General features: G+C 38.4%; 1 protein-coding gene across 1 annotated transcript in view; it reads right to left on the reverse strand.

Annotated features, from left to right (window-relative positions):
- Positions 1-21579, reverse strand: part of LOC150081645 (uncharacterized) — a 981095-nt gene that overhangs the window by 780183 nt on the left and 179333 nt on the right. The window contains exons 9-10 of the mRNA XM_090380575.1: positions 21118-21260; positions 2911-3115 (exon numbers count right to left, since the gene is read on the reverse strand). Coding sequence (XP_090236701.1) covers positions 2911-3115; positions 21118-21260 — 348 coding nt within the window. The remainder of the gene's footprint in view (positions 1-2910; positions 3116-21117; positions 21261-21579) is intronic.

A 21579-nucleotide genomic window follows, 5' to 3' on the forward strand; every position in this document is an offset into this window, starting at 1 on the left:
GAAGACCACAAAATCGGAGTCTCCTCATATGGTCATCATTTTGCCGATCTTACCATTTGATTTGCCGTGAGCCAATTTGAATGGTGAGACCCTTTCAAGAAGCTCAATGTCTATTTTCAGATGAGGTCTGCATACTTGAACACTGTATTCCAAAGGTGATCTTACAACTGCCTTATACAGTGGGATTATGACCTCCCTATCTGTACAGGATAACATTCAATAAATCATCGATAAGGCACTGTGAGCTTTCCTGGCTGCTGTCTGTTTATACTGTTCAGAAAGCTTCATATCTGCCCATATCATAACTCCCTGATCCCTTTCTCCCTCTACTGTTTTTATTTCACCTGCACCAAATGTATAATTTATACATTTGGCGCAGGTGAAATAAAAACATTTAGCAGAATTAAAGCATAGCTGCCATTAATCTGCCCATCTTTGAAGTCTGTTCAAGTCATCCTGAAGGAGTACTTCTTGGCACTGATCAGCCTAATCATCTACAATTTTGATATCACACCTTCTATCCCTTCATTGATTTCATTTATGAAAATGAGAAACTGTGGTCCAAGAACTGATCCTTAGTAGACCCCACTACTGACTACACCAACCTGAAAAATATCCATTAATCACAACCCCCCCCCTCTGCTTTCTGCCCTGCAGCCACACAGCATTCCATCTTAGAATCTTATCAGTAATCCCACCCTGTTCAAACTTATACAGTAACCTCTCATGAGGGACTAAGTCAAATGCTTTGCTAAAATCCAAGTAATCTTTGTTGAAATTGCTCCCTAATTAGTAACTGTGTTAAAATGGCCTACTAAGTTAGTTAAACATGATATTCCCCTAAAAAAGCCTTATTGCATGTCCTTCCAAATGCCATATCTATCTAAATGTTCCTGGATCAGGAACATTTAGATAAGATTTTTCCTCAAAGATTTTTCCTACCACTGAAGTCAGACTAACTGGTCTGTAGTTCCTAACTTCACTCTTAGACTCTCCCTTATGTATTGGCAATATGCTGGCACTTCTAATCCAAAGGAATCTCCCCCCTGAAAGCAAAGATGCCCTCATAATTAACTTCAATGGTTCAATAGACTCCCTAGCAGTCTTCCTCAAAACAACCGGATATATGCAATGAACTGCAGGAGCCTTACTTGCCTTTATTTTTCTAATAAACAATCATCTCTAATCACAACATCACTAATTTCTTATGGCTCAGCCTCACTCACAGCCTCGTCTCAGCATGAAGGATCTTTTGTCAGTGAAGACCGATATAAAGTGCCTATTCAATTCATCCACAAAATCAGTTGGGTTATCAAAGACTTTCCCACACCCAGTGTACAAAACTTCTTCATTGTATTCACATACATGAAAAATTCCTTGTTCCCATTCTTTATTCTCTTAGTCAATGCTTTCTCATATGTGACCTTGGCCTCCCTAACCTTATTTGTGATGTTATTGCAGGTCAACTTGTACCTGTTGTAGGCTTCGGTACTTTTCATTGCTCTATAATTATCCCATGCCATCTTTTTTCGCTCTATTTGACCAGCGAGCTCTGTGGTCATCCATTTCAGCATCCTCCTCCTGGAATATTTTCTTAATGGTATGTACGGATTCATGGCTTCAAAAGTATTCCATAATTCAAATGTATTTGTCCTCCCTTGTCAATCCACCCAATTCATAGATGCCATATAGCACCTTAAACTGTCAAAGTCCTCTCTTCTGAAATTAAAACCCATGCCTTTATCTTTGTTTATATTTATCTTTAACTACTGCAACACCTTTATTCATCTTCCAACTGACAATTGCATGATCACTTCCTGACAGTGTTTCCCATACTTTAAAACCCCATGATGTCATCTGATTCATTAGTGATGATGAAGTCAAGAATATTCTCACTCCTAGTACTTTCTCTAACATGCTGGTACAAATAATAATCATCTAGTTTAGAAAAAATTTTGACCCAAGGTGAGTTTCCCACGCACTAATTCCAATCAATCTGGAGCAGATTAAAGTCACCCATAATAAGACAATCACACTTGTATGCCCATTCCATCTACATGTAAAGACTCATCATTTTCTTCACAATCTTTTGGCTTGCAGATTTTTCCCACTCTCATTATACTTTGCTTTCAACTAACCCACACCACACAGATTAACTTCAGTAGATAAGCATTTAGTTTTGGACACAACTAAAATTAAATAAATAAATAAATTTCTGTTCATTCTAGGACAGTCAAGACCAGAATAAATTGCACATTGTTTGTGGCAGACACCTTTTCAAAACTACAATGTCTCAAAATGAGCTCTGAATTTTTCATCGCAGCACAATGACTTAATCTGCAACCTCCTTATTTCTGACTGTGCATGCTATGCAGGACAGTGGGCAGCCCAAACAAGCTTCTACACAATACACAGCTTTTAAATTTTTCCAATTTTATGTCTGTATACTTTCTTTTAGCCGGAAAATTGTTTGTTACTGGAATAAATTAACTCTGTGGGTAGTTGGGCTAGAAACTTACATACATGAGGAGGTAAACATACAGGCTGTTTATTTTCATTTTATTTTTTTATATATTTATTTTATTTTAATTATTTATTTTTATTTAGTTATTTATTTTAGTTTTGTACAGAGCAAAAAATCTATATGGCTGCTACTAATACTTTTTTTCCCACTTTTACTGATGAAGTAAGAGTTTATAGCTCACTTTCATCGAAACTGATGAGAACAATATAAACAATTATATAAATTCCTGTTTTGCAAATGAAATATGACAATTATCCTCTTCACTTTACTAAATAAAGATATGCTATAATATGAAATAAACTATCTAGATGTAAAGTAAAGTATACAGCTACAATATTAAATACTAAAATCTGCATTTATCTTATCAATATAAATGTTATACTTACCAGCTCTAAATCTAATTGCAAATCCTCTACGGCTGTCTCCATAACTTGTATGAAAATAAAGATAGATTCTATTTTTTGTTGATATAACAAACTGCTGATTGTCATCTATTGGACCAGTCAACTTGGCTAACATAGAATCAGAAGCCTCTGCTCCATCACGAATGATAATAAAGTCTTTTTCTGGTTCTAAATCAATATCCACAACCTATGGGTTTGGGGGAAAAAAAAAAAAAAAAACAGAGAGAGAGAGAGAGAGAGAGAGAGAAAAAGCAAGAAAACACTTAACAATATGAATTATATCTTTCTGTTATATAAGTACACTTCCCAGTAAATCTCTCTCTCTCTCTCTCTCTCTCTCTCTCTCTCTCTCTCTCTCTCTCTCTCTCTCTCTCTCTCTCTCTCTCCTAGAAGGGAAAAAACTGTATTAGCATTAATCTTTCATATGCAGCATCCTCATTATAGCACTGCATTACAAATAAGATAATTCTCTTTCAAGAACTATGTTATTCTTTAATCATAAAAAGGTACTGTTTTTCGAAGTGCAAGTATTCCACTGTTTCCTCTTGATCACAACTTAATTTTTAACTTGACAAGAAGCAATGGTCTAAATCTACAGTACAAGATGCTTCAGTTGGTTATTGCAGTGCACGATTTAAAAAGAAATTAGGGAACTTCATGCCCATAAGAAATAAAATACATTACAAATAACATGACTCCTGCTAATTTTATGTATAATTAGCTAACTGACAAGGATAGGTTCGCATGAGAAAAGAGAAAGTCATGACATTTTCTCTGAGGAGAGAGCAACAAAAATAAAGAAGTATTTTCCTTCTTAGTGAAGCTGCAAATGAGAGATCAGTTTCATACAAACAAAAAAACAAAAAATGTTTTTCTGATTCTTGCAGCAAATTATCTTTAATAAATAGCCCATTCACATAACAATATATTTTTTTTTAAATCAGACAATTAGCAAAATTAATATATACACATTATAATAAATGATTTAATATGTTAATAGAACTTACAGTTTTTGTTGTTGTTGTGGAATTTCTGGCACAAGGGCTATATAGGCCATATTGCGTCTATCAAAGTAAGTAAGTATACGTGTGATAACTGCTCTGGGAGCAATTAAAGTTGATCATACATTTTAATTTTTTTCAAGTAGGTGAAAAATTCGGAGAGTTTTGCGTCGTTACCTATGATGCTGTTGAGTGAAAAGGAGTTTGAGATGGAGCTGAAAGTAGACTGTTGGGCAGTGTTGAACAAAGTACATTCAATCAGAATATGCTTCACTGATAGCGACTGCAAACAGTGTGTGCACTGAAGAAGTTCATTTCCTGTGAACAGAAACAGATGAGTGAGGTGAGTATGGCCAATTTGGGTTCTGGCTAGAAGTACTTCTTCCTTTCTAATTTTATGGAGGCTAGACGTCTATAATTGTGGTTCAGGTTTCAGTTGAAACAGTTTATTATGTGTTTGCTTTTTCCACAGAAGTGCCCATTGTTCCTAACATATTTTCTGTATTTTATGTTTATAATCAGGATAAGGGACCAGATCATTCTCCAAAGTTAAGGCTACCTACGTTGGAGGGATGCTTTGCAGCATCATCAGCACGCTCATTTCCAGGAATACCACTGTGACCTGGGATCCAGGAGAAGACAACAGTGTGATGTTGCTCATGGAGATGTATCAGCTCATGTCTTATTAGCTTTACCAAAGGATTGCAAGGTGAGGTGTTTGTGAGAGCTAAGAGAGCACTCTTGGAATCTATGTACTATACTTTTTTTGATTCATAGGAGTGAAATATTTTCCAGGGCAAGTTTAATTGCATAGAGCTCAGCAGTACAGAAACAGTTGTATTAGGGAAGACAGCAGCTGCACCCACTTTATTGCCCGACTTTGAACCATCAGTGTAGATCTTAGAAAAGTGGGAATAATTTTCTTCATGGACAAGATGCAGTTGTCTGATGTTAATATCAGCACCTTTTCCCCATTTTTCAAAGTAATAATCATATGAAGGAGTTAAGGTAATCCATGGGGGATCTGGATCTTTTAATCTCTGATGATATTATAAAAGTAAATATTCCAGCATTCTAATAGGTAGAACTTACAGCTAGAGTAGACTGGGTGAATTAAGGGTTGGGAAACCAGCAGAAATTTTCTAATGCTGGCAGTAAATCTCTATAGAATATACCAAACAAAAAAAAAATATGGAGTAAGTTTATTCTAGAAAATAGAAGTAGGAAATAAATGAACAAATGAACAAAAAAAAAACTGTTTGTTTCTTTGGTAAAGAACAAACTGCTAGTGGTAGCAGCAGTTTGGTAAGTTTAGAGGTGAACAGAGGCCAATTAGTTGATGCAAGGATTTGGAAGAAAGAGATGTAATTACAGATGCTATTTTTTAACAATAATAAAATAAGCAGAAGAAATGGAAAATATATGTAAATTATAAGGAGAATACCTATGAGGAAAAGATCATTAAATAACCCTTGGGACTTTGGGAAAGAGTGTAGGCGAAGTTTTTACGGCTCCGGCTAATAGAGAAGTTTTTTTTTTTTTAATTTTTTCTGTTTTATTAACTTAAATTGGCATATTAATTTATTTTCTAGAGTAGCTTTATATTCCTAGTTACGATACTTAGTTTAATTTTTAACTTCGATAGAGATTTTGTAGGTTATTACTTAGTATCGGTAAGGGTATCCGATCCACATGTTTTACAAGTTTTGCAGCTCCAGCGAACTCAAAGTTTTTAGCTATATTTAGCCGCTTTATTGACTTAATTATTATATTAAATTATTTTCTATAAGTAGCTTACAGACCTAGTCAAGATCCTTGGTTTATTTTGAATTTAGATAGCGAGATTTTGAAAGTTAATTAATACTTAGTGTACGTAGATTTAACGTTCATAACTTGCCGCCATTGTTATACGATACAATATTATATCCCGTACTAGATAGCGTTAGCTTAGTATAGTATAGTATATAATATTATCAATAAATCAGTAAAATTTATTAATCTTGTAAACTTCATTGTCAATTAAATTGTACTTTTTTAACTAAATACATATAACGACTTAGATTTTACAAATGTAACATTATTAATTAATACATCACTTGATACAGAAGTTATATAACGAAATTCAGAGATAATACTCGATACTGAAAAAAAAAAATAGCACGCACTCTTTGAGTAGACCGGGGTTCAAGCCCCTGACTGCTGAATACAGTCGATCTGCCAACCCGCACTGGACCAGCGTGGCAGATTATGGTCTATTTCCTTCAGCATGAATTGTTGAGGAGGCTTCCATCCTGCAGTGGGTTGATAATGGCTGCACGTTACCTTTTATATAGTGTTATAACTGCATTGGGATATAGGTTTAGGGTTATAATTTTGTACTGAAATTGAAATTTTATTGAAATCATGACTCACACCAGAGCAGCAAAGCAAAAGGCTCAAGCTAATGGGAGTGCTGTGGCTCAGGGGAGAACTTCGGGGGGAGGGGGGGCAGTTACCCTCTGAATCACAGCCTTTTAAAATGCACTGCTTGTTTGATGTTTGTGGATCAAACAGGTACAGGACATGATATTGTCAGGGGGAATGTCTTTGTGTGTGTGTGTGTGTGTGTGTGTGTGTGTGTGTGTGTGTGTGTGTGTGTGTGTGTGTGTGTGTGTGTGTGTGTGTGATGTTTTGTTTGTTATTTGGTTTTTAGGAGCATTAGCAACTAAAGCCATATTGCTCCGGGAATATGCCGTGGTCATTCCCTTGACCTTTCTGCATCCTGCGTATTTGGTGGTGATGGGCTCGAACCCCGGTCTAATCAAGAAGCTTGTGCTATGCACTGCTGATCCTTCCCACCTGGCTATGGAGGCACCGTGCACGATGTAAGGAGTGTGAGGAAATCAGGCGATAACTCAACGTTGTTATGGGCCTATGTGAGAGCTTGAAGGAGAGGGTGTATGCCCTCGAAGGATCTAAACTGAGGGACCCATCACGCTCTCAGCTGCCCACATCAACACCAGAGCTTGCACTTGATCATCATGCAACAGCAACCCCCAAGGCAGAATGCGCTGGTCCCACAGGAACTAGTAGTTGTCGGTGACTCTATTGTCAGGGAAATGGGGAACATATTGCGAAAAAAGGATAGGTGGAACAGGACCAGCGTATATCTGCCAGGAGCAAAGGTTGATCAGGTTGTAGAGCAGATATCATCTTTTAAGGGGAACAAAAGTGATATTGTTGTACACGTTGGCACAAATAATATTAAGAGTAGGAAACCGGTGGAATTACTTAACAAATATAGGTCACTGTTGAAAAAAAGCCGTGAATTAGGGCTGAATTTGAAAGTGTCTGCAATTCTGCCAAGACACGATAGGAGGGAGTATATGTTGAGAGCCTTGTCGATCAATTTGGCCGTGAAGAGATTGTGCAAGGCTCAAGGGATAGAATTTTTCTCAGCCTGGTCTGTGCTTGTTAACAGGAGAGACTGTTACAGTCTCTCCTGTTCACAAGGGACATGGGATACACTTAAATAGAAAGGGTGTGAGAATATTTGCTGATGCTATCGAGGCAGTGTTAGGTGGGTTGGAAAACTGCTAGCTTGGGGGGGGATACACAGACTAATAGATTAACAATAGCCACTGGCAAAGGTAAAAGTGATTCTTGCACTACTTCTATTGGAATGAGCAGCAGCCTGGAAAACAAGATGCAGGGAGTGCATCCCGGAAATCAGAGACTGCTGGAAGTCATTGCGGTACAAGTAAACACATGGGTTGTAGTGGGGTAGCTAAGAATAGGAACAGATGCATGTATACCTGCGTGTACCCCAATGCTAGGAGTTTGGTAATTTAAAAACTGTCCGAGACAGTGGTCTCCGACAGTTTTTAAATTCTGTACAGTGGGATAAACTGACGATGTTACCAACAGTAAATTCTAAGTGGGAAGCATTCAAGGAATTAATCGTGGATGCTACTAAAAGTTTCATACCTATTAAGAAATATTGTTCAAGGTTTAGGCCTAAATGGTTATCTAATGAACTAATGAGACTCGTAATAGAGAAGAAAAATGCATGGGATGCATATAAATTATCAAGCGACTCAGAAGCCTATGGCAGATATAAGCTAGTCTGTAATCAGGTGACAAAGGAGATTAGGCAGACAAAGGCAGATTACGAGAAATCCTTGGCAAAAGATGCTAAGAAAAACAGCAAGGATTTCTTTACTTATATAAACTCTAAAAGGAAGGGGATGAATCTGATTGGTCCACTTGAAATCGATGGTTCGACTGTTGATGATCCTGCTCAGATAGCAAACAAACTGAATGAGTATTTTGCATCTACATTCACACATGAGGAATTATTAAGGTTTGAAAATGGCAGAAGGTTATCAAATTGTAGCAGGATACTTAATGATTTTGGAATAACTGAAAGCAAAGTGGAGGAGAAATTGTTGAAGTTAAACATAAGAAAAGAACCTGGGGTGGATGGGATCTATCAAGTTATATTAAAGGAGGCGGCAAAGCAACTAAGCAAACCCTTAACCATAATTATGAGAGCATCCTTGAACTCAGAGGATGTTCCCATGGACTGGAGATGTGCAAATGTATCCCCAATTCACAAAGCAGGATCGAAGGGTGACACGAGTAATTACAGACCAGTTAGTTTAACTTCTGTTCCGAGTAAAATAATGGAGTCACCGGTTAAAGATGCATTGCAGGATCATCTAGACAAGGCTGCAGCAATAATTCAGACACATCATGGGTTTGTTAAGGGAAAGTCTTGTCTGACAAATTTGATAGGATATTATGATGTGGTTACAAAGGAACTGGATGCAAAAAATAATTTTGATATCATATATTTGGATTTCAGGAAAGCTTTTGACACTGTTGCACATGGAAGACTATTGTACAAATTGGAGTAGAATGGTATTAAGGGTAAGTTGCTACAATGGATAAAAGGATGGTTAAGTGGGAGAAGACAGAGGGTAGTAATCAATGGGTGCTGCTCTTCTTGGACTAATGTTATTAGTGGAGTCCCACAGGGTTCGGTGTTAGGTCCACTGTTGTTTTGTATATTTATCAATGATATTGATGAAGGTATATATCAGGCTTAATGTCAAAGTTTGCAGATGATACAAAGGGTTGGCAGGGTTGTTAATGATAGTAATGGCAGATGGGCTAAGAAGTGGCAACTGAAGTTTAACCTTGACAAATGCAAAGTACTGCATACGGGTAGAAGTAACCCCAGAGAAACGTACCAACTGTGTGGTACTACACTTAAGGTGGTAGAAAATGAAAAGGACCTGGGAGTAATTGTGCAGTCAGATATGAAGTTTTCTGAGCAATGCAGACAGGCTGCCAGGGCAGGGGCATGGGGTTTTGTCAATGAAATATATGAATTTTGCTAGCAGGGAAAAGGAGGTGATTATCCCTCTGTATAAGGCAATGGTCAGGCCACGCCTTGAGTACTGCATACAGGTCTGGAGGCCTCATTTTAGGAAGGATGTAGATTTACTTGAGCGTGTACAGAGAAGGGCAACAAGATTGGTGGCAATTTGCCTTTAGCCAGCGGGTGGTTAATTGCTGGAACAAACTTCCATCTGTCCTTGTGGAAGCAGTAGTAGTAGTAGTAGTACTGGCATGTGATGCAAGAAAGAAAATGTATGAGCTTATGCAGCATCAGCCAAAAAAAAAAAAAAAAAAAAAAATCACAAATGCCTGTCCAGTTCCTCCTTAAATTTATTCAACCTATCAACTTCCACAATGACAGATGGAAATTTGTTCCAGCAATTAACCACCCGCTGGCTAAAGGCAAATTTCCACACATCTATTCTACATCTGTCTTTTCTTAATTTGAATTTATGCCCCCTTAGGTTCGTAATCTGAAAAAGTGGAAGGATCCCATCAGAATTCAGCATGCTCAACCCATTCAAGGCCTTATATACCTCAATCAGATCACCGTGCAGGTGCCTAGTCTCCAGCCACTGCAATTTGCAGAACTTAAGCCTCTCTTGGTAAGAGGATCCCTTCATTCCCCTCACCAATCTTGTTGCCCTTCACTGTACACGCTCAAGTAAATCTACATGCTTCCTAAAATGAGGCCTACAGACCTGTATGCAGTACTCAAGGCGTGGCCTGACCATTGCCTTATACAGAGGGATAATCACCTCCTTTTCCCTGCTAGCAAAATTCGTATATATCATTGACAAAACCCCATGACCTGCCTTGGATGCCTGTCTACATTGCTCAGAGAACTTCATATCTGACTGCACAATTACTCCCAGGTCTTTTTCATTTTCTACCACCTTAGTGTAGTACCACACAGTTGGTATGTTTCTCTGGGGTTACTTCTACCCATATGCAGTATTTTGCATTTGTCAAGGTTAAACTTCAATTGCCACTTCTTAGCCCATCTGCCCAAATTATCTAGATCCTGTTGCAGTAGCACACTGCCATTACTGTCATTAACAACCCTGCCAACCTTTGTATCATCTGCAAACTTTGACATTAAGCCTGATATACCTTCATCAATATCATTGATAAATATACAAAACAACAGTGGACCTAACACCAAACCCTGTGGGACTCCACTAATAATATTAGTCCAAGAAGAGCAGCACCCATTGATTACCACCCTCTGTCTTCTCCCACTTAACCATCCTTTTATCCATTGTAGCAACTTACCCTTAATACCATTCTGCTCCAATTTGTACAATAGTCTTCCATGTGCAACAGTGTCAAAAGCTTTCCTGAAATCCAAATATATGATATCAAAATTATTTTTTGCATCCAGTTCCTTTGTAACCACATCATAATATCCTATCAAATTTGTCAGACAAGACTTTCCCTTAACAAACCCATGATGTGTCTGAATTATTGCTGCAGTCTTGTCTAGATGATCGTGCAATGCATCTTTAACCAGCGACTCCATTATTTTACCCGGGACAGAAGTTAAACTAACTGGTCTGTAATTACTCGTGTCACCCTTCGATCCCCCTTTGTGAATTGGGGATACATTTGCACATCTCCAGTCCATGGGAACCTCCCCTGAGTCCAAGGATGCTCTCATAATTATGGCTAAGGGTTTGCTTAGTTGCTTTGCCGCCTCCTTTAATATAACTGGATAGTTCCCATCCACCCCAGGTGCCTTTCTTACGTTTAAGTTGATAGGTTGAATAAATTTAAGGAGGAACTGGACAGGCATTTGGAGGGAACGGAGTGATTTTTTTTTTTTTTTTTTTTTTGGCTGATGCTGCATAAGCTCATACACTTGCTTTCTTGCATTGTATGCCACTACTACTGCTACTACTACATCAAAGGCAGATATTATTGGGATATCAGAGACATGGTGTCACACAGATATAAGGAATGCAGAACTGGAATTTGGGAAGTACAATGATAGACAGGATAGCAAGGGAGGAGGGGTTATGCTATTACTTAAGAAACACATAAAATCCAAGGAAGTGCTGCCAGTCGACATCGCTGGACAGTGCAGTTTCGAATCAGTTTGGGGTGACATAAGCACTGGGATATCAAAATTGAGAGTACGAGTGTGTTATTATCCTAATGACTCTGATGAGTATAGTAAAAAACTGTATAGGGTAATAGACTGGGCCAGTAAATCAGAGAGTCTTATAATGGGGGATTTTAATTTCCCAGATATTCACTAGAATTTGTGGGTTGGTCACACACACACACACACACACACACACACACACACACACACACACACACACACACACACACACACACACACACACACACACACACACACACACACACACACAAGCAAGGCTTTTGTGGATTTATTGGATGATTGTTTTCTACATCAGCATGTTTGGGAGGCAACTAGAGGGAGTAATACTCTTTATCTGATTATCAGTATTGATTTTTCATGCATTAAGAATCTGCAGATAAAGGAACCACTAGGTGACAGTGATCACAGTGTGCTCAAGTGAGATTTACTCAAAGTGGTAACTACCATCAGGGGTAAAGGGAAGGGTGTTTGCTTTCGTAAAGGTGACTAAGGAGGTCTGAGACAGTATTTAAATTCTATACAGTGGGACCAACTGATAATGTTACCAACAGCAAATTCAAAATGGGAAGCATTAAAAGAATTAATCTTGAAAGCTACTAGGCTTTACATACCAACTAAGAAATATTGTTCAAGGTTTAGGCCTAAATAAATGTCAGATAAGCTAATGAGACATGTGGCAGAGAAGAAAAATGCATTGAATACATATAAATTAATGGGTGACATGTTGTTGTTGTTGTTGTATGTTTTACAGCACAAAGGCAGCTATAGGCCATTATGTGCCAATGGATGACATGGAAGCCTATAATAGATAGGATGCCTAATCCTCTTTGAGACTTGGTCTATAACCAAGTCACAAAGGAGATTAGGCAGGCAAAGGCAGATTATGAGAAATCTTTGGCAAAGGATGCAAATAAAAACAGCAAAGAGTTCTTTACCTATGTAAACTCTATAAGGAAAGGGATGAATCAGATTCATCCACTGGATATTGATGGTACAACTGTTGATGATCCTGCTCAGGTGGTTAACAAACTAAATGAGTATTTTGCATCTACATTCACACATGACAAGTTATTCAGGGAGGGGAATGCCAGAGGTGATTTAAACTCCGGCAGTGAGCTAGATGATTTTGTAATAACTGAGAGGAAAGTGGAGGAGAAATTAGCATTAGTAGAGGCATTTGATGCAAGAAAGCAAGCTTATGTAGCATCAGCCAAAAAAAAAAAAAAAAAAAAAAACCACTTCCACTTCACCCCCCTGTTCGTTCAAAATACATGTCCAGCTGAGCCTTAAACTTATTTAGGCTATCAACCTCCACCACAAGGGATGGAAGTCTGTTCCACCAACCAACCACCCGCTGGCTAAAGGCAAATTTCCGCACGTCTATCCTACATCTGTCTTTCCTCAATTTGAATTTATGCCCTCTCAGGTGATTTTTCTGAGCTAGAGGAAGAATCCCATCAGCATTGAGCATGCTTAAACCATTCAAGGCTTTATACACCTCTATCAGATCACCTCGCTGGTGCCTAGTCTCCAGACACTGTAATTTGCAAAACTTAAGCCTTTCTTCGTAAGAGCACCCCTTTGTTCCATTCACTAATCTTGTTGCCCTTCTCTGTACTCGTTCCAGCAGCTCTACATCCTTCTTGAAATGAGGCCTCCAGACCTGTATACAGTACTCTAGGTGTGGCCTGACCATCGCCTTATACAATGGAATAATCACCTCCTTATCCCTGCTGGAAAAATTCCTGTATATCATTGACAATACTCCATGAGCTACTCTTGCAGCCCGTCTGCACTGCTCAGAGAACTTCATATCTGCCTGCACAACCACCCCCAAGTCCCTTTCATTCTCTACCACTGTCAGTGTTGTACCACAGAGTTGATACGTTGCTCTGGGGTTGCTGTTTCCCATGTGTAGTACTTTACATTTGTCAATGTTAAACTTCATTTGCCACCTCTCAGCCTATCTCCTCAACCTTTCCAGATCCTGTTGCAGCAGCATAGTGTCAGTAGTGTCCTTGACAACCATGCCAACCTTTGTATCGTCTGCAAACTTGGACATTAAGCCCGATATACCATCATCAATATCATTTATAAATACAGAAAACAATAATGGACCCAACACTGAGCCCTGAGGGACTCCACTAATAACATCAGTCCACGATGAGCAGTGTCCATTGATTACCACTCTCTGTCTTCTCCCCCTCAACCACCCCTTTATCCATAGCAGCACTTTGCCTCCAATGTCACACTGCTCCAATTTGTGTAGCAGTCTTCCATTTGCAACAGTATCAAAAGCCTTTCTAAGATCCAAGTATATAATATCAAAGTTATTCCCTGCATCCAGTTCTTTTGAGACTGCATCATAGTATCCAATCAAGTTGGTCAGGCAAGACTTCCCCTTAACAAAACCATGCTGTGTCTGAGCTATAACTGAAGTCTTGTCTAAATGATCCTGCAGTGCTTCTTTAACCAGTGCCTCCATTAATTTTCCTGGAACAGAAGTTAAGCTCACAGGTCTATAATTACTTGTGTCAGCCTTTGATCCTCCTTTGTGAATTGGGGTCACATTTGCACATTTCCAGTCTATGGGTACCTCCCCTGAGTCCAAGGAAGCTCTCATAATTATGGCTAAGGGTTTGCTTACTTCCTTTGCTGCCTCCTTTAATATAACTGGATAGACCCCATCCACTCCAGGTGCCTTTCTTGTGTTTTTCTTCAACAGTTTCTCCTCCACTTTAGTCTCAGTTATTACAAGATTCTGTAGCTTACTGCTAGAGTTGAATCCACCTCTGGCATTCCCCTCGCTGAATACCTCCTCATGTGTGAATGTCGATGCAAAATATTCATTTAGTTTGTTAGCTACCTGAGCAGGATCATCAACACTTGACCCATCAATATCAAGTGGACCAATCTGATTCATCCCCTTCCTTCTAGAGTTTACATAAGTAAAGAACTCTTTGCTGTTTTTCTTTGCATCCCTTGCCAAAGATTTCTCGTAATCTGCCTTCGCCTGCCTAACCTCCTTTGTAACTTGGTTGCATATCAACTTGTATCTATCATAGGCTTCTGTGTCATGTGTTAATTTGTATGTATCCCATGCATTTTTCTTCTCTGCCATATGCCTCATTAGTTCATCTGACATCCATTTTGGCCTAAACCTTGAACAATATTTCTTAGTTGGTATGTAAAGCCTAGTAGCTTCCAAGATAAGTTCTTTGAATGCTTCCCATTTTGAATTTGCTGTTGGTAACATCATCAGTTGGTCCCACTGTATAGAATTTAAATACTGTCTCAGTCCATCGTAGTCGCCTTTACGGAAGCAATAACCCTTCCCTTTACCCCTAATGGTAGTTACCTCTTTGAGTAAATCCCACTTCAGCACACTGTGATCACTGCCACCTAGTGGTTCATTTATCTGCAGATTCTTAATGCATGAAGAATCACTGCTGATAATCAAATCAAGAGTATTACTCCCTCTAGTTGCCTCCCGAACATGCTGATGTAGAAAACAATCATCCAATAAATCCACAAAAGCCCTGCTAGTGTGTGAGTAACCAGCCCCCAAAATCCAGTCAATATCTGGGAAATTAAAATCTCCCATTATAAGACACTCTGATTTACTGGCCCACTCTATTTCCCTGTACAGTTCCTTATTATACTCATCAGAGTCGTTAGGCCTATAGCACACTCCTACTCTCAATTTTGATCTCCCAATGTTTATGTCACACCAAACTGACTCCACACTGCACTGTCCAGCGATGTCGACTGGCTTCACTTCCTTGGTTTTTATGTGTTTCTTAACTAATAGCATAACACCTCCCCCCTTCCTATCCTGTCTATCCTTTCTGTAGACGTTGTACTCCCCAAATTGCAATTCCGCATCCCTTATATCTGTGTGACACCACGTCTCTGATATCCCAACAATATCTGCCTTCGATGTTTTGAGCAATACCTCAAATTCATCAAATTTATTTACTAAACTCCTAGCATTGGTGTACACGCAAGTATACCTGCACCTGTTTCTATTCTTAGCTACCCTAACACAACCCATGTGTTTACTTGTACCGCAATGGCTCCCAGCAGTCTCTGAAATACCATGCATCTTGTTTTTCAGGCTTCTGCCCATTCTAATAGAAGCAGTGCAAGAATCTCTTTCACCTCTGCCAGTGGCTACTGTCAATCTATTGGTCTTTGTCTCCCCCCAAGCTAGCAGTTTTCCGACCCACCTAACACTGCTTCGATAGCATCAGCAAATATTCTTGCACCCTTTCTATTTAAGTGTATCCCATCCCTGTAGAAGCAATCTCTCCTGTTAACAAGTACAGTCCAGGCTGAAAAAAATTCTACCCCTTGAGCCTTGCACAATCTTTCCAGGGCCGAATTGATCGACAAGGCTCTCATCATATACTCCCTCCTATCGTGTCTGGGCAGAATTGCAGACACTTTCAAATTCAACCCTAATTCTCGGCTTTTGTTCAACAGTGACCTGTACTTGTTAAGTAATTCTGCCGGTCTCCTACTCTTAATATTATTAGTGCCAACGTGTACAACTATATCACCTTTTGTGCCCTTAAAAGATGATATTCGCTCTACAACGTCATCAACCTTTGCCCCTGGCAGACATACCCTGGTCCTGTTCCACCTATCTTTTTTACAAAGCATGTTCCCCGTTTCCCTGACAATAGAGTCACCAACAACTACTAGTTCCTTCGGGACCAGCGCATTCTGCCTTGGGGGTTGTCTCTGTGTCACGCGATGCCCAAGTGCAAGCTCTGGCGTTGATGTGGGCAGCTTGTTGAAAATAAGCATAAAAAAGGCACCCGGGGTGGATGGGATCTATCCAGTTATATTAAAGGAGGCAGCAAAGGAAGTAAGCAAACCCTTAGCCATAATTATGAGAGTTCCTCAGGGAAGGTACCCATATACTGGAGATGTGCAAATGTGACCACAATTCACAAAGGAGGATCAAACGGTGACAAGTAATTATAGACCTGTTAGTTTAACTTCTGTTCCAGGGAAATTAATGGAAGCACTAATGTCTAAGTTTGCAAAAGATACGAAGGTTGGCAGAGTTGTTAAGGATACTAATGAGAGTACACTGCTGCAACAGGATCCAGAAAAGTTGAGCAGATGGGCTGAGAGATGGCAAATGAAGTTTAACATTGAAAAATGTAAAGTACTACATATGGGAAGCAGTAACCCCAGAGTAACGTATCAACTCTGTGGTACTACACTGACAATGGTAGAGAATGAAAAGAACCTGGGGGTAATTGTGCAGGCAGATATGAAGTTTTCTGAGCAGCGCAGACAGTTTGTAAGCGTAGCTCATTGTGTTTTGTCAATGATATACAGGAATTTTGCTAGAAAGGGATAAGGAGGTGATTATTCCCTTGTATAAGGCAATGGTCAGGCCACACCTTGAGTACTGTATACAGGTCTGGAGACCTCATTTTAAGAAGGATGTAGAGCTGTTGGAACGAGTACAGAGAAGGGCAACAAAATTAGTGAATGGAACAAAGGGTTGCTCTTACGAAAAAAGGCTTAAATTTTGAAAATTACAGTGTCTGGAGACTAGGCACCAGTGAGGTGATCTGACTGAGGTGTATAAAGCCTTGAATGGTTTGAGCATGCTCAATGCCGATGGGATTCTTCCTCTTGCTCAGAATAATCACCTGTGAGGGCAAAAATTCAAATTGAGGAAAGACAGTTGTAGGATAGATGTGCAGAAGTTTGCCTTTAGCCAGCAGGTAGTTGATTGGTGGAACAGACTTCCATCTTTTGTTGTGGAAGTTGATAGCCTAAATAAATTTAAGGCTGAGCTGTACAGGTATTTGGAATGAACATAGTGGCGAAATGGGAGCGGGTTTTCTTTTTTTTTTTTTGGCTGATGCTGCAGAAGCTTGCTTTCTTGCATCATATGCATCTACTAATGCTAACCCTAAGGCACTTTTGTTTTTAACAGAATAAAGGAGTCTTAGAGTTGTGTGTGTGTGTGGGAGAGATATCTTCTTTAAAAGAGAAAGCCAGTTTTATGAACATAAGTGATATTTGTAATATTCTTGTACCAAGACAAATGAGAACATATAATTATCGCAAGCAGAGAAAGTGTACTGCAACTGCAGATTTTTTTTTAATGAAAATCTAATTTAGACAAGGAAAGACGTTACATGGTTGTTTTCTATTAAGATTATTACAAGGTATGCCGAATCAGGTTTCTGGGAGCATCGGCAAGAGGAGTCTGTCAACAGTATGTCTGATGATGGGTATCTGTATGATACCTGAAACATCACCTTAATGTACAGTAATTTAAGCAAAGAGCTTAATAAACTATATTATTAATTTCACATGGTATAAGAGTGGTATTAAATATAGTAATAATCATAATGGAAAATCTTAATTCCCCTTCCCACAAGAAAATGATCTGGAAATCAGCAGTTAAGAAACAGTAGGTATTTGAATACAGTAGAAGCCCTGAATTTATGCACTCCCATGTTCACATTGCAATGTGCAGTGGTCACTGGTCCATATGCTTGTGGCTAGTAGGCTAAGTGTAGTGCACCATACACGCCTATTGAATTGTATGATTCCTAAACCATGTTCACACCAGTAAAATTGTTACTTGTGTGAACTCATTTGTAACTGTAATTACAGCATGTAATTTAATTAAATATTAAATTAATTAAATTAAATAAATAAATGAAATATGGGGGAGAAAAGAAAGGAAGTAGTTGCTTCCATGAAAATTAAGTTGAATGCTGTGAGAAGACTTAATAAAGGTGAGTCTCTTAAAAAAATTGCTGTTCCATATGTGTAGGCAAGACAACAGTAAAAAGACTGGATAAAATTAAAAAAAAAAAAAAAAAACATATGGAGTAAGGTTATTCTAGAAAACAGAAGTGTAGGAAATAAAGGAACAAAAAAAAGAAGCATTTTACATTCAGTTTCTTTCCCAAGAGTTGTTAAGTTCTCACTATAATTTAAAGTAGTAGACAATGCATTATGGCTGTGGTTTATGCAAGAAAGACATAAACCACAGCCATAATGAGTGGCAGCTCTAATCAGCAGATTCATAAATGCAGTATCAAAGGAAAGGCCTTTCTTAGAACAAAAGGCTGAAGGTGTAAACAGTGTTACAGCAAGTGGAGGATAGCTTGGATGTTAGAAAAAATGTTGATGTCTACAACCCTGGTCTGGACACATGCAAATGGAACAAGCTTCTTAGAAAGCGATTACACAACCCTGACACTTTGAGATATGCCAAACCATGCCAAAACCTGTCATTGTGACTGTCTCACCTTCAGTCTTCCAATGACACTGCGAGCAGCAGGTTCTGGCAAATCTGTCTAAAATAAGATTTTCTGAGGCTTCAACAAGTATGTTATCTTTCATAACTGAAGTTCACAAATGAGATGCATCTGCATCATGGTCTGTTAGTTAGCATAACAGGTGCATGCCTGAATTTGCATCTTCTTGCCCTGTATTTGTTGAACTTAATAATGTATCAGAAAATCAGTCTGCATGTCATTGTGCCAACAATAGTTATCTATACAGCAGATTATCCAATATATTGTGCAGTAATCCTCTATATCTTTTGTCTAATGGATATATGCACACACACACACACACACACACACACACACACACACACACACACACACACACACACACACACACACACACACACTGAAATAAATATACTTTCTTTTCTTTATTTGTTGCAAAAATAAAGAAAGTATAGAAAGAGAAGCATTGGTGGCTGCAAAGCATTTCCAACTGCATGATGCCACAGTATAATGCAAATTAAAGTGTTTAAATTAAGAATAGATTAGCAGAATGAGTAAGATGCTATGTAAGATAAGATGCAAATATAATGGAAACCAGTATTATATATATATATACAGTAAACCCCCGCAAATAGCGGGGGTTACGTTCCTGAGAAATGCCACGAATACCAAAAATGTGAATACTGAGTTATGGCTCCCATAGTAATAAAGGGGTTCCGTTCCAAAGTACAAAATATATAAGAAAAACTAGTCTAAAATTTTGTCTAGGTATGTATTATATGTACCTTCATAATATGACTATGTACATAGACAGTACATAGTGAAATGCAAGCTTATGGCATCGAAATGAAAATAAGAAACAATTTAATATTAAATGTAATATTTATTAGAAATTTCAAACTGTGCCTTTGATAGTTAAAAAACGTATCCCGCCAGTGCTATCACCAGTTTCGCTAAAGTGTTGATAAAGGAGTTTTGCATTTTCACGAATGATGAGTGAACTTAACGGAATTTTATTTTGAGTTCGGTCTTCTATCCACAGATTTAAAGCTTTTTCCATTTATTTCTAATTTAACATCACGAGTTACAGAGCAAATGTTTGAAGCAATTAGCGCGTTTTCACGGACACTACGGTGGATTTTTTCTTCTGATTTCTTGATTGATCGTACCATCGACTCATTGATTTTATAATGTTTTGCCACTGAGGAGACACTTTCACCATTAGAAATTTTGTCTAATAACTCAATTTTATTTGCTAATGTCATCACCTTTGATCCTTTCACATTTCCCTTGTTATTCGTAGCCATATTTTTGTACGGGTTAGAAAGAACTTGTCCACAATAAAGTCACTTTCTTCCGTTAACACACTCGAAAAAGTCTGTTTTACACTGCAAAACGGTAGATTTATCACTTTTGTAAGCATATCAATTTATAAATTGATAAATTTATTTAATTTATAAGCATATAAATTAAAGGCAAACGACGAAACCTTCCATGACAAGTGCATAACACATACTGAACAAGGATTAGCGAGAAACATCCACGCTTGCGATTTTGTCACCCCTCTCCCTCCCCCACCCACTGAGCCCTGTTTTGACAGGGAAAGATAATTTCAGCCATGCCCATGCTTTTTTATGGCGGGAAAAGTTCACGTCCTTTAATTTTCACATTTTTTTAGGTTTCATTTTATATTAAATCAGCAACCGCGAATACAGATACCGCGAATAGTGGGGGGTTTACTGTATAAATAAAAAAATATATAATCAAGAGGAGGAGGAGGAAGAGGAGACTAAATTACGAAAAAGGGTGTTGCAGAAGGAAAACATATCTAAATCTAATAATAATTTACATATCTAATAATAATAAAGAATACTTTAATTAAAAAGAATAATTACAAGACAATTAGATATAAATTTAGACTGATGCCACTTGACAGTAGTGAAACTTGCAAAATATTACCATTAATGATACAGGCTTGATGTAGCCGAGTAGTCTGTTGTTGTTGTTGTTATTTGGTTTTTAGGAGCATTAGCAACTAAGGCCATATTGCTCCGGGATATGCGGTGGTCATTCCCTGACCTTTCCGCATCCTCCGTATTTGGTGGTGATGGGCTCGAACCCCGGTCTAATCAAGAAGCGTGTGCTACGCACTGCTGCTCCTTCCCACCTGGCTACGGAGGCGGCCGAGTAGTCAGGAGTGCAAGTGTAGTATCACATGCTCTTTGAGTGGACCGGGGTTCAAGCCTGTGACTGCTAAATATGATTAACATTTGTATTGATTGATTTATTGTAAACTCCACTGACCTGGTGGCCGTGCCGGAGTATAAACAAGAACAATTTATTTGCATTACATATAAATACATACACACAAGCATACATGTATACACACCTCCAAAGTTACAATCTTTCCTTGTGGTGCAGTGATGATGTACAAACATTCCAACCCACCAGGATATGGCTGGGGATAAAGAGGTGATGTTAAAACCTGAGCTGTAGGTTGAGCAAAAAGTTCCCCACCACACCTTACAGGCTCTAAAAAAAAAAGAAAAACAAAAATATTGTTTACACTAACTTTACTGTTAATACAACAGGACTATTAACTTTTAATGACTATGAAACTTTAATTATTCTCTTACAGATTAATAAGAATTATAATTATTACTTAATGTGTTATCATCTGTCATCACAAATTGGGGAACACTGCAGTTGTTTTTGTATACCACAATGAATTAAAACATGTTTTAATGTATGGCTCAAAATTGAGAGTAATAGTGTGTTATAGGCCTAATGACTGTGATAAGTATCCCAAACAGCTATACAGAGAAATAGAGTAGGCGAGCAAATTAGAATG

This window comes from Mastigoproctus giganteus, chromosome 8, assembly GCF_048544385.1.
Source record: "Mastigoproctus giganteus isolate SK-2022 chromosome 8, ASM4854438v1, whole genome shotgun sequence".
In the NCBI taxonomy this organism is placed as follows: Eukaryota; Metazoa; Arthropoda; class Arachnida; order Uropygi; family Thelyphonidae; genus Mastigoproctus; species Mastigoproctus giganteus.